This window comes from Anguilla anguilla, chromosome 6 (assembly GCF_013347855.1).
Source record: "Anguilla anguilla isolate fAngAng1 chromosome 6, fAngAng1.pri, whole genome shotgun sequence".
Taxonomy (NCBI): Eukaryota; Metazoa; Chordata; class Actinopteri; order Anguilliformes; family Anguillidae; genus Anguilla; species Anguilla anguilla.
In genome coordinates this window covers 3050957-3064803 of record NC_049206.1, presented here as the reverse complement: position 1 = coordinate 3064803, position 13847 = coordinate 3050957, and the positions used below count along the sequence as shown (strand labels likewise).

The following is a 13847-nucleotide window of genomic DNA, read 5'->3' as shown; positions in this document are numbered from 1 at the left end:
CCGTTTCCCACAATTCAACCTCAACTACCTTCACCCCGTCGGGTCCGTTTGAGCTCAGGAAACGGCAGCATTATACATTTGTTCATTTTTTTAATTTGTTTTATTTTAAGAAGAGATTTTTGTTATCTTTTTTATTTTTTTATTTAAATTCGGCTGTGACGGGGGGGAAGTGCGGCATCACCAGGAACGCGGGAGCCACCCGGCGTCTGTGCCCACGGGGGTACGGGGACCCTGAGGAGGCAGGCGGTCGGGCGCGCGACGCACCCCTCGCTTTCGTCCCGCTACGCACCGCTGCCGCGCGGCGTCACACGAGATCATCTACCGCGCAGACCAGGAAGAGGTCAGCGAAACTACAGCAGGTCAGTGAGGAGGTCTACATTTCAAAATAAAAGCAGCTTTGATGCGTAGAGCCATTCCAACAGAGGCACGGACAGCAGTTTACTGAGAGCGGGCAGACCAAACAGAAGAGTCGTGAGGGCCAGAGAAACTAGTTTTTCAAAATAAATTTTTGGGACATTAATAAAAATAATTTAAAAAAATAAAAGTTCAACGCTAATTATGGAGGAGAAACAAAATTCATGAAATGACAATTAAATCAAATTAACTCCCAACACTGGTGACCCAGCAAGTTTTCTTCAGACCACAAATGGGAGGGGCTACCATACGCCCCAAGCGAATCAAGTGGGCTCTTCTATCTGTGCAGCACAAGAGTCATTTGATTGACAGATCTGTGTAGCTCCACCCACTTCAGGGATCATCAGACCTCCCTCCCTTTCCCCCATTACCAACAACCCCCCCCCACCTCCCCCAATGACCCCTGACCCCTGGCACCCCCCCGTCTCTCTCTTACCGCAGTGAAATCCAGGAGGTCGCTGAAATCCAGGAGTTCCTTGTCCGTCCCCACCACAGCCATTCGTTCCTGTTGGAGGTTCATCCCACAGAGTCTCAGCCAATAGGAACCCTGCAGGGCAGATTCCAGAGAGAGAGAGAGAGAGAGAGAGAGAGAGAGAGAGAGAGAGAGAGAGAGAGAGAGAGAGAGAGAGAGAGAGAGAGAGAGAGAGAGAGAGAGAGAGAGAGAGAGAGAGAGAGAGAGAGAGAGAGAGAGAGAGAGAGAGAGAGAGAGAGAGGAGAGAGAGAGAGAGAGAGAGAGAGAGAGAGAGAGAGAGAGAGAGAGAGAGAGAGAGAGAGAGAGAGAGAGAAGAGAGAGAGAGAGAGAGAGAGAGAGAGAGAGAGAGAGAGAGAGAGAGAGAGAGAGAGAGAGAGAGAGAGAGAGAGAGAGCGCACACAGAGACCATTAGCGCAGCCAAACCAACCGACAGCACGATTACCAAAAAAAAAAAAAAGGAAATTAAACTAAATCTGACAATGACCACAAAGATGTGGCCTGTGCTCTGGGCCCTGTTCCAAAACGCTGAATCATTTTATTTAAATGTTTTTGTTGTTGTTCCCCCGCCTCTCGTTTATTAAACAGAACGGCATTCTGTTACTCCTGCCGACCGTCGAACCTGCGTACGGGGAACGTGAGAGAGAACGCTCCGTTAAAAATCTGCTAGACAAAGTCAAGGAAGAAGTGTGTGGCTGCGGAACAGAACACAGGCCACCCAAAGTCACAGAAACGTCCACCCCCCAATAAAACATTTACCACTGAACGGGTTTCTCCGATGGGCTCCTGTATTACAACTGCACAGGATTAACACCTTGCCTAAAATGCGAAGACCTGGCCTCTCAAAATCTATCCATGCTGGCCTTTCATCTCAAAACCCAGTGCTTTCAACAGAAACGCACACAGATCTGTATCATCTCCCTGCTAACGGTCAAGCAGCCACTAAGTTTAAAGTTGGGGGGGGGGGGGGGGGGTAGAGACATTTTCTTCATAATTTCCCCCTCATACTAATTGGAGTGGGTAAAAAAATAAAATAAAATAAAAAAACACACACACACACACACACTTAAAATAGTGCGATTTGCATAAAGCAAAGTATCTCATTACACCTTCATCTGAGATTTCCACAAGTGACTCGTTGCCATGGCTGCACAGAGGCCCGCAGCCAATCACGAGGCAGGAGCGGAAGAACCGAAGCAGGGCAGAGCTGCACAGGAGCCTGACTCCGAGCACTAACCCACAGGGCGAGCGCACTTTAGACCACAACAAAGTCCCACAACAAAGGACTGACAAACGGCTACCTGTTAGAGAGAGAGAGAGAGAGAGAGAGAGAGAGAGAGAGGGAGAGAGGGAGAGAGGGAGAGAGGGAGAGAGGGGGAGGGAGAGAGAGAGAGGGAGAGAGAGAGAGAGAGAGAGAGGGAGAGAGGGAGAGAGAGAGAGAGAGAGAGAGGGAGAGAGGGAGAGAGGGGGAGGGAGAGAGAGAGAGAGAGAGAGGGGGAGAGAGAGAGAGAGAGAGGGAGGGAGAGAGAGAGAGAGAGGGAGGGAGGGAGAGGGAGAGAGAGAGAGGGGGAGAGAGAGAGGGAGGGGGAGAGAGAGAGAGGGAGAGAGAGAGAGAGAGGGAGGGAGATAGGGGGAGAGAGAGAGGGAGGGAGAGAGAGAGAGGGAGAGAGAGAGAGAGGGAGAGAGAGAGGGAGAGAGAGAGAGAGGGAGAGAGAGAGAGAGAGGGAGGGAGAGAGAGAGAGAGGGAGGGAGGGAGGGAGAGGGAGAGAGAGAGAGGGGGAGAGAGAGAGGGAGGGGGAGAGAGAGAGAGGGAGAGAGAGAGAGAGAGGGAGGGAGATAGGGGGAGAGAGAGAGGGAGGGAGAGAGAGAGAGAGAGAGAGAGAGAGGGAGGGAGAGAGAGAGAGAGAGGGAGGGAGGGAGAGGGAGAGAGAGGGAGAGAGAGAGGGAGGGGGAGAGAGAGAGAGAGGGAGGGAGGGAGAGGGAGAGAGAGAGAGGGGGAGAGAGAGAGGGAGGGGGAGAGAGAGAGAGGGGGAGAGAGAGAGGGAGGGAGAGAGAGAGAGAGGGAGGGAGAGAGAGAGAGAGAGAGAGAGGGAGGGAGGGAGGGAGAGGGAGAGAGAGAGAGGGAGAGAGCCACTCCTTAACCCAAGAACACTCCTTCAGCAAAAGCCCGTCCACCAATAAAAACTAAAAAAAAAAAATTTTTTTAAATACCTTGTGTCTAACGAATAAAAAAAACAAAATTAAAGCCATTACTGAAGTCGCATATCAACCAATCAACCGTGATTATCTGGAGAAACCAGCGAGGAGGACTCCTCATCTACAATGGCTGCTGAGTTACGGACATTAAAACAATAAAACACATTAAAACCGTGTGACAGATAAGCCTTCATTTTTAAAGTAACTGCAACAGAATTGTACTAATTTGCCAGAACAGACAGACATAGTGTCCCGTGCATAAGCCGTACATCACGACTGGGAATACATATAAAATATTTGACATTTCTTTTGAGGTGCAAATGCACCTGGTTGCCTATTGCACAATCACACCATGACTGATTTAAAACTGTCAAGTTCTGTCCGTGTCTTTCTTTGGAACATCATACCTGTTCAGGTGTGACAGAAGGTGTCCTGAATTAACCAGCGGTACAGGAGAGCTAGTCAGTCGGCTGTTTTAAAAGAGCCGGTGGAGGACACCTTGCAGCATGTTTTTTGGGGGGTCAACTCTCAAACCCCAAAAACGAACCGAACAAAATGCCCGGCAGTGGAACCCCCCCCCCGTTCCTATCTGCCGTCCCGACCTCTGGGTCATCCTGGTCTGAATAAAGCGGAGCAATTAAAACAGTCGACTGTCAGCTCCATATATATATATATATTCAAAAAATATTATATTCATTTTAATAATTGTCACCAAAACGTTTTTTTTTTTTTGTTTTTTTGTCGCAGGAGGTGTGCGGGCATTTCCCACAGGTGAGGTAAGCAGTCTGAGCACTGGGGGGGGGGGGGGGGGGAGGGGGGGGGGTTTCCCGCCCACCCCACTGGCCCTGCAGTCTCAGGGACGTATTCAATCTAACCGCAGCACACTGGTTACAAAACCGCGATGAACTTCGGTGCCACTGAACTTTCATCTCAAAATTTCCCCTCAATATCAGCAGTCATTGGACATCACGAGCCAGAACCACAAATTAAACAGAAATATTGCGCAAATAAAAAATATTTAATGTTTAATATTAATAATTATTATTATTTATTTATGTTTTTTAACAAAAGGTGAGGATATAATGCCACAACATGGTCGCTAAGACTGGCCAAGGCCAAGACTGAGCCACAAAGTTAAACACAAACTCAAAAACACACGTCCCACGCACATTTTTGTTAATTCCCTGCCTATTTTCCAATTAGCATTCCTGCTTTACAGCACAAAATTAACCGGCTGAATTTGCTAAACAATTCTAGCCTACCATTAAAAAATATACATAATTAACAGCACGTCAAAGCATGCAAAGTGACGTCAATTCAGCGTGGAACATTTTAATCCAGCCTTCGTTTCAGGGGGGATCAATGATCTGATGAACCCATATCCCCCACTCCACCCCAAAATTTAAAAAAACCCAACGAGTGGTTTTCCACACAACTTCGCATCTCTCCCCCCCGCCCCCCCCCCCCCCCGGATTCCAGTCCTGCAGGGTCGCGGTGTCGACTGCTTTCTGCACGTTCCACAGGCCACGACTCCCGTATGGCACCGATTGCACACTCTGCCCTCAAGGTCCTTGTTGGCTGGGGACTGTGAGAAGGGCATAAATACCTGCAGCACCGCAGCCCACCAGCAGGGGGGTCTGAGACCCCCGCAGTAAGGGGTGGAGCTTCTCAGAGCACATTCACAAAATTAACTTAAAACAGAATAAATAAGAAAAACAACCCTGGCCGATTTCCTACCAACCCCAAACAGACACACGCACACACGCACACACGCGCACACGCGCACACACACACACGCGCACACACACACACACACAGACAGATACAAACACACAAAACCACATGCTGCACCACTACATGAAGCACACATGGGTGTGTGTGCAGGGGGGGGGCAACAAAAATCCTTCTTTCACATGTTGAAAAACATCCAGGTGGAGTCACAGGGGGGCTGTTCAACTAAGGATTTACAGCCGACAAGAAAACTGCTGCACGCGATACCCTCACATCTGGGGGGGGGGGGGGGGGGGGTGTTCAAAACTTTGGAGCACAAAAGCAACACCCCCTCTCCCCCTTCTCCCCCCCCTCCACCGTTCTGCTGTCTGTGGAGCAGATGCCAAAGATCACAAATATGCGATCGGAATGTTTTTAACTGAACATTCCATTGCTGATGTAACAATGTCTACTAGTGAATGAACGCAGTGGAGTTCAAAGAGCACCAACTTAGACTTTTGAGAAAAAGAAAAAATAATAAAAACATTTGAGGGGGAAAGGAAAAAAAAAAAAGGACCTTTAAAAGTTTAGTCCTCTGACCGGCAGGAGTGGGGTACAGCTGTATCCCCGTTTCCAACTGGAGGAAGAAAGGGAGGGAACCCTGACCAGAAAAGGACAGCCCCCCATCATGCAACGGGTGAACTGTGAGCTCTCACTCAAGGCTCTACACACAACACAGGTGACCTCATAAAATTACATTTAAATCCCAGTCACCGTAACCACCCTGGCCTGTGGCCCCGAGACCAAACTGCCGAAGCTGAGCAGGTGTGGGCTTGGGTTGGTACCCGGCAACGCCAGAGCACGTCAGCGAGTGACATGATGGGGACACTGTGCCGCAGGAAGTGCAGTCCTTTGGACGGGATGCTAAACGAAGGTTTCAAGAGTAGGGAGCTTTCACACAAGTCCTCCAGTAACATTCCAAATTACTGCCAAAATACACCAGGCCATCCAATCATGCCCTGAATCTGATTGGACGACTGCTCAGGTTCACAGACTACTTTCATTATCCGAACGTCACTATAAACAAGAAGGGTTTTCAGTTGATGTTGACCTATCAGGTAATATAAAAGGTAGTTTAAAAAATCCAGGTAAATATGGACCCCCCCCCCCCCCCCACCCCCACTAGGAACAGACAAGAAAACTATTCCTCCACGGACCGTCTGTAGCAGCTACTTCCCAAGGTCACCGCAACAAGAGCAGAATACCGTTTGTGAGGGGGAAAATATATATTTTTAAATAAAACAAATGCAAATGCAAAAAATCCAAATCAAATGAACCCCACACCTTTGGGCTGCTTAACCACGTCCACAAGCACACACACTTTGGAGGAGGGGTGGGGGACAGAGCAATTAAGCCGCAGCAGGAAGTGGAGTCATTAGCGCCGTACCGCCATTTTCCGATTTGCACCCTCCCGCCAGATTGTGCCAGGACGTCCCAAAGGGCCACAGTTTCCCCCAAAGACGGCCCTCACAGAGACGAGCTTACAACCGACCAGGGGTGCTGGCGGTGACCTGACCCCACAGCCCTAGCGTACACGGCGCTGTGGTTTCGGAACGGCCGCAGAGGTGGGAGGTCCCGGGTGCCTGTGGCACTCGCCCCTGCTCGTCATCGCTCAGTTAACAACCGTCACCTAGGCTGGACACCTCGAGGCACACCGGGCACCGTCCAGCAGAGGCCGAACAGAAGCCGGCTACGTATACGGCCATGTTTTACTCATATTTGACGACAGTTCAAGTATCTCTGAAACTGGGATAATGACTGCTAAATAAACAAAGGCTTGTTTATACACAGACACACACATCTTTTTGTTGCTTCTATAATTGTAGTTTCACGTGTTCCCATATGTTTTACTAGTCAGGAGTAGTACTATGCAATTTTACGCATTTCAAGTTCAGTCCTGCAAGAACCTGCAGTCAAATAAAAATAAGTCCCGGAACATCCGCTGTAATTTAAAAAAAAATCAAACGCTACCTGCATTTACACATTATACCGCTCGGAGTTCCAACTAAATGACCTCACTCTCCTACCATAACGCACGCCAAGGAACAGGCACGAGGAGAATCAGATCTCAGGGAATTCTGGGGTCTTTTTTCCGACCGTCCAATCAACTGCGCGCGTTAGAAAACCAGGGATATTAGGGATTAGGATTACAAAGAAAGGAGGAGGAATTATAATGGAACACAAACAATCGTCCAAAAATATCCATGACGACGGCAGCGCCGCAACCGCCATTTAAGACTACCGTTGCGATTTTTCCCCCCCCAAATGAAATTCTGGAACGGCACATATACCTTCGCGCACTGGAAGGCAGAGAGCCACGAGGACGGATACGGCGCCGTAAGAACACTGAGAAACCTTGGCAACCAGACCGGTCATTTTGTTTATCCCGACGGCTTTACACTCTGAGTCACATAAAAAGGGGGGACAGAGACCGGGAGGAGGAATTAAGATCTGTAATACTTCCGCATGCTGTGTCACAGAGCGAAAAGTGGGCTTTTTTCTTTGGTTTCCGATGGTGGTGGTGGTGGGTGTGTGGGGTGTAATTAATTTGCCAATATTTTAATTCAGCTTTTTTCCCCCTTTGTAATTAGGCCACTTCCAAACAGATGGTAATAACTAATATTAGGCTATACGGGTAGGGTAATGTATATTATTACCTTCAACGACGATTGTAGTCTACTTTAACTGGCCTACTCTCCACCCCTTACATTTTACCGGGAACGACTAAACCCTTATTGCCCTAGATCTAAGTTATTTTGAAAGCAATCATTCACATACCACATTTTGCTTGGGTCGACACGCACCTCATTTTAGCCATCTTAGTGGCCAAAACAATTCAGCTTGTCCCGACGGAACCACGCCAGTCCCAAACCAGCAGTTCCCGGGAAGGAGGCCTGTCGTCGTTTTATCAGTACAACCAACCGCAATGACACACCGGCACCAAGAGCAGCCGCTGTTTACTACAATGGCCTACATGAAGATGCCATCATCCGACTTATTCGGAAGCAACAAATCATCTCGCTCACAGTTCACTGCCTAGACAATTTCCCCGAAAACGAGCTGTGCGAAATGAAACCGAGATCAGTGTTTCAATAGATGTAAAATAAACATGAATATCGGAAGTAAGTTATGTAGCCAAGAACTTCGGTTGGCAGAGTGGGCTATACATTTCCACCTTCGATTAAATCAACTGTGTGTTTCTGCGCAACTACATGAATAACAATCTCAAGTGGCTTTTAAAAAAGTGCATAGTGCATGAAAATGCATACAAGTGGCATACAAAAGACACCAGTACGCGACGAAGTCATAGCTCTTAAACCGCTTTGCCATAAATAATTATTTTGGTCTCAGGTGCAACAGTTGATTCGTTGTAAAAATAAATAAATAAATAAATAAAAACACATTTCAAATGAGAATAAGAGTCTGAAGCACCTCCGTTGTATCGACGGAAGAACATTCCATAAAGCGGATCTCCTTGAATTTGTTAATAGTATTGAAAATCATCAATTGAATACCCATTTGCAACACCCACCCCCCTCCCCCCTCCAGGCTTCCCGGGCGCAAACAATGTAAATATTCATTACCGGTCCGTAAACGAACGCGCATCAACCCCGCCACAGATTCTAATCCACAAACTAACAAAACCGCAAACCTATCCATAATCCCCAAGGTGTGGAACAGCGCCCGTGACAACTGAAATTCTCTCCCCCTGCTTGCGTTAGCTTCAGGCATGCAACACTGATGGAGCGAGAACGTTGTGGCGATTACTATCGGCTTCTTCACAAACACCACACTTGCTGCACAAAGGGGTATGATATAGCCTGGCTGCACTAAGTTTGCGGCGAACGGACAGCACACAAACGCGCAGCACGGCGTGCGGAGACGACTCGACGCGAAAAAGACAAACGTTGGTGAAATTGGCCTACTGCAGAAACAATCTACTCAAGTCCCCACATCTGTCGAATTTTATGGGGGGTTGTGCGAGAGGAGGGGGTTGGGGAGAGGTGGAAGGAATTTCCTGCCAAACGTGCAATAAACAAAGTAAAGTAATAAGGGCTAGAGGACTACTCGACAGGTTTTTAAAGGGAATATTGGAAACACAGAAATCGGCTAACGCCACAGTTCACTTAAAAACTACTCAAGTATACTTTTTCCACCTCCACTCAAAAACACAGACGGTGATAAATGGAGGGGGGGGGGGCGTACCGAAAAAGTGCAACTGCATACTCCCAAAATACAAGTTTTGCGCTAAAAGCTAACTCGGCAGCAATTTAGCTACACACACGCGCGTGCGATAAGGTGAACTCTGGGAGTGGAGCTGGCGGGGTGGAAGCACGCTGCAGAAATGTAGTTTGGCCAACTTCGTACTTAAGAACTTATCTGCCTTCTGAAAAGTGAACAAAGGAGTCGTTTCCCATAAGGTTTGGTGGAGAGACCACCTCCGGCACACTCCGCACGCTCACCCAACAAAGTAGACAAAAACTCCCAACATCAACCCGCTTTATCCAAACCCACAATGCGAAAACTTTAGTCCTTTTCTGCAAAAGTTTCAAACTGATTTTCCCCACCAAGACTTATTCAAACAAATCATTAAACTACCTGCTCTCTGTGCAAAACTGAAGCTTGTGTATTTACCTTTTTTCAAATGTCTGGCATCCAACAGTTCGAAAAAGATAGGGTGTCCTGAAGGAAAAACATAAACTTCAAGATAATTTCCCACCAGCGTTTCATAGGCGGCGGATAAAAGCGCGACAGTATCTCCTTTTCTCCTTCGCGCTTGATGTGTTACACAATCCACGTCATTTAAACAAAAGCGACCTCGCGGCATCCAAACAAACTCTACAAGTCGTACGCGTCTCTTTTTGTCGCTACATTTGAAACCATTTCATCCTTCGAGTAGACATCTTAACAACCTCCACATTGTCAGTCCTAAAACGGTATCACTCCGCGTGAACTAAGGACGTTACGCCAACGGTGTCCGATTTCAAATGGCCACGATACACCACTGAATCTTTCCGTTCAGATCTCTAACAACATTATAATACCGAGTCGGCTCAATAATTAATATCCTCATGTCCCTTTGGCCCCTAATATGACGACAGTATTTTTGGTACGTCCTTAGACCTTAAGTACTAGGTCTGTTTGCGGAAGAAGACAACACAAAATGAGCGGCAATAGAGCAGGAGTAGCACGAGATGGAATGATAAGCCCGCAGGAGGGCGGCCAATGAGATGGCAAGTACGGTTGATGAGCACGCGTTTTAGCCAGTAGTGTATCGATGTGGTTTGTGGTAACCCAGCCCCTCTTCTCGCTCGCTCTCCCTGTGTGTGCTTTAGCGAGGCTGGTAAAATAGTGAGGGGGTGTCGAGGTAGTATTAATGTCGTGGTTAACGTTTCCTACCGCAGTGTACACACGATGTGAATTCTATTACAACAGGAGCAATCAGTAAATTCGTATGATTAAATGTTTTTTTTTTTTTACACTACTAACAATTAGGCTATAAATACATTAATGGTAGCCTGTTTTCTGGGTGACTAGTGTTATTCAATCCAAGCAACGATTTTACTGGAATACCGAACTCCGACTCAATTTTGTTCATTTGTTCTGTTCCATAATTATAAAAGTTATTTTACCCGTTCGCACGGTTTGTATTTTCACTGATAATGAATCGCTCTATAGGAAAGACCCTTCTTTCAGAACAGTGAAGAATCGCGATTGAAAATACATGCACTGACCGCCGTTAACAAGACCAGATTAAGGGTTGCCTGATAAACAGAAGTGGTTTTTTTTTCCAGGCTAATGGATGCAATTATGCATGTAAAACGCAGCAAATGACATGGCCGGAAGTGGGGGATGACACCATTCAACAACATTGTTAATCCACGATTTCCCGATTTCCTGTTTGCTTTCACTTTATTGTAAAATGGAACAAATGGCAGAATGGCCGAGGTGTAAATGTGTGCCAGTGGGGGATTTAAAACGCTGCGTGAACAGGAACATTTGTCGCTTTCTTCCTTGAGAACGGCTTGCGAACCGAGGTTCTGTGTGGGAACCTGTTAATATATTGTTTTGATATTCTGTTCAAAACCATAGCCTTTAAGTCCGAATGATTTTTCAGGGCCATTTCAATACTTATATTTTTACAATAACTCACCATGATTAACAAATGAAGACAGCAACAGGTAAATGATTTTTTGCGATTGCAGTCAGATCAGCACTATACCAGAATTAGTATTTTGTTTCAGATTTCCATATTAGCTGCATATGGGTATGTACATTTTGTTCAGTTTGTGAACATAAAAAAGATCAAATCACCATCCAAATGTTTTGACAAACAAGTTGCACCCTCTGAAATGCCATTTAAGCCAACAGAAAACTATAAATGTTTCTGTAAAATATTACAAGAATTTGTATTTTACTATTATGATCTGAGATACAAACACAAAAGTACAGCATCTTTCTTTTACTTACAGCCATTTTCAGTGTCAGAAAATGAAGCAGCAAACACATATTTAACACAAAACCTCCACAACTATGTACAATATCAAATATTTCAGTATTTAGTGTATCCACTCTTTGCCTTTATTACAGCTTCCATTATTTTCAGGAGACTTTGTTTTTAGTTTTTCTAAGAAACCTGCAGGGATATTTTTCCATGCTTCTTGTAAACACCTCCAAAGTTCAGTCTGACAAGCTGGTTGTATTTTCTGCTTCTCTCAATTCCAAACACATTCAGTGATGGTGAAGTCTAGACTTTGGGGTGGCCAGTCCATTGTTCTGAGAACACATGCCGCTTGGTCTTCTTGGCAGCTGTGCTTGGGGGTCATCATCTTGCTGTAGAATGTATTTGCTCTCAATCAGACGTTGTCCAGAGGGTATTGCACGATATGTTACAATTTGCTTGTATTTATCAGCATTCGTGGTGCCTTCAATCAAAACCAAATCACCTCCAGATGTTGTTACACAACCCAAAACTTGCACTGATCCTCCACCATGCTTGGCTGATGGTTGTAGATGTGATTCCGAGAGTCTTTCATTGCTTCAGCAGCGTACATACTGCCTTCTCTTACTTCCAACAATCTCAAATTTAGGCTCATCGGTCCATAAAACCTTACTACCCAACGGTCCAGTGCAAGTTTTCTTCTCTTTTGTTTATTTCCTTTTTCCTCAGTAGTGGCGTTTTGACAGCTATGCGTCCTTTCAGACCGATAGAATCGAGTTGTCTTCTCACAGTGGAAGGATTGACAGAAACACCTGTGGATTTCATCAGATCTGAAGCGAGAGTGGAGCTTGCTTTTTTTTAACCACCTCTCAAGTACTTTCAAGTACTGTGTTGGTAATAGTGATAGTTTCAGTGGTCTACCAGTTCTAACATGGTTGTTGGGAGTCCCATTTTCTCTGTAACTTGCACTAATCTTTTGAACTCCAGTTTTTTGGAAATTCCAGTTTTTTTTCCCACTTTTGCACAATTTGTGCATATTCATATGTAATGTTTTTTAATCGTTTTGGGCAGAGGTGGGGCATCTCTGGACTGTTTCAGGGAAGCTGTCTGAGGGTTCCTGTCAAATTTCATACAATTTGGGCTTATGGAGCCCATGCAGATTCGAATTTTGGCCATATTGCACTAAAACACTGTGTGCTTGTGCTTGCTCCTCCACTATACTGGTTTCCATAATCCCCTGAAGTATCATCGCAATCAACCTAAATTTGGGGCCATATCCATAATTTGGGCGTGGTCAGCCATTTTGATTCAGTTTAAATTGTTGTCCCATGGTCAACTTTAGAAATATCAAAACGTGCTGCAGATCATGCATGCCAAGTTTGGTGAGAATCAAACAAATCGTACGAGAAAGACGAAAACAGTTTGTTTTTCAAAAAATTCAAAATGGCGGACACTCCAACATGGCGGACTGCATGACATCCATGAGCAAATTTGCACAGGATGAGGAGGTACACATGTGGAAGAAATTTGGTGCATGTACTTGGAATGGTGATGGCCGTACTAATTTTTTCCATGATGCAATATTGCAGGTGGCACAACAGTCTCAGTTGTGTGGATGTCATGCATAATAAATTGGCAGCCATACTGGACATGCCTGCCAAATTTAATTTGAGCATGGGAAAGGGGTGGAAGAAGAAGAAGAAGAAGAAGAAGAAGAAGAATCCTATAAACACTTTTAACAAGATTTGAAATATCCTGTATCAAATTTAAAGTTTAGGAGGTCTATGTATAGTTGTGATGTACAGTTGTCACATTAGAAATAAATGGCAAAGGTGCTTTACAAAGCCTGTGTGCTTAGCAAGTTGATAACAACCTTCATGAGCCCAGTTCTCATCGTTGGGGATTTTTGCTTTTTGCCAAGCTGGTTATGCTAAGCTTCCTTCATAGTACACAACCCCCCCCCCCCCAGTTGGGGTTTAAATGTTTCTGTTTCTTTGCTTTTTTTTTGTCCGTTTTCTCTCCCTCTAAAAACCTGCCGTGAGCGAGAGAGAGAGAGAGAGAGAGAAAGAGAGAGAGTGAGAGAGAGAGAGAGAGAGAGAGAGAGTGAGGGAGGGAGAGAGAGAGAGAGAGAGAGAGAGAGAGAGGGAGGGAGAGAGAGAGAGAGTGAGAGAGAGAGAGAGAGAGAGAGAGAGTGAGAGAGGGAGAGAGAGAGAGAGAGAGAGAGAGAGTGAGAGAGAGAGAGAGAGAGAGAGAGAGAGAGAGAGAGAGAGAGAGAGGGAGGGAGAGAGAGAGAGAGTGAGAGAGAGAGAGAGAGAGAGAGAGAGAGAGAGAGAGAGAGAGAGAGAGAGAGAGAGAGAGAGCAATGAAGGGGGGAGGGGAGACATGGCACGGGCAACACACTGCAGAAGATCTCTCACTGTGTGGTCACTGAAAAAAATGGCCGTGTGGACTATTAGTATTTATCACTGGTAATGCCACTGACCATATCTATAATTCTATTAAAACCCTCTGGAAATATTTGTTTGAATTCAGAGGCATATTCTGTTTACTTTAATA

General features: G+C 45.9%; 1 protein-coding gene across 13 annotated transcripts in view; it reads right to left on the bottom strand.

Moving 5' to 3' along the window:
* The window catches only part of tcf3a (transcription factor 3a), a 45762-nt gene extending 35742 nt beyond the window's left edge, over window positions 1-10020 (bottom strand). For 6 of the 13 annotated variants that reach the window (XM_035422505.1, XM_035422514.1, XM_035422515.1 and 3 more), the window contains exons 1-2: window positions 9485-10018; window positions 851-961 (exon numbers count right to left, since the gene is read on the bottom strand). In XM_035422505.1, the coding sequence (XP_035278396.1) occupies window positions 851-934 (84 nt within the window). In that variant the 5' untranslated portion in view covers window positions 935-961; window positions 9485-10018. Of the gene's footprint in view, window positions 1-850; window positions 962-3486; window positions 3693-9484 lie in introns of those variants that run through there. The other 7 variants (XM_035422508.1, XM_035422511.1, XM_035422510.1 and 4 more) reach the window with 3 other exon arrangements.
* Window positions 10021-13847: the final 3827 nt, after the last annotated feature.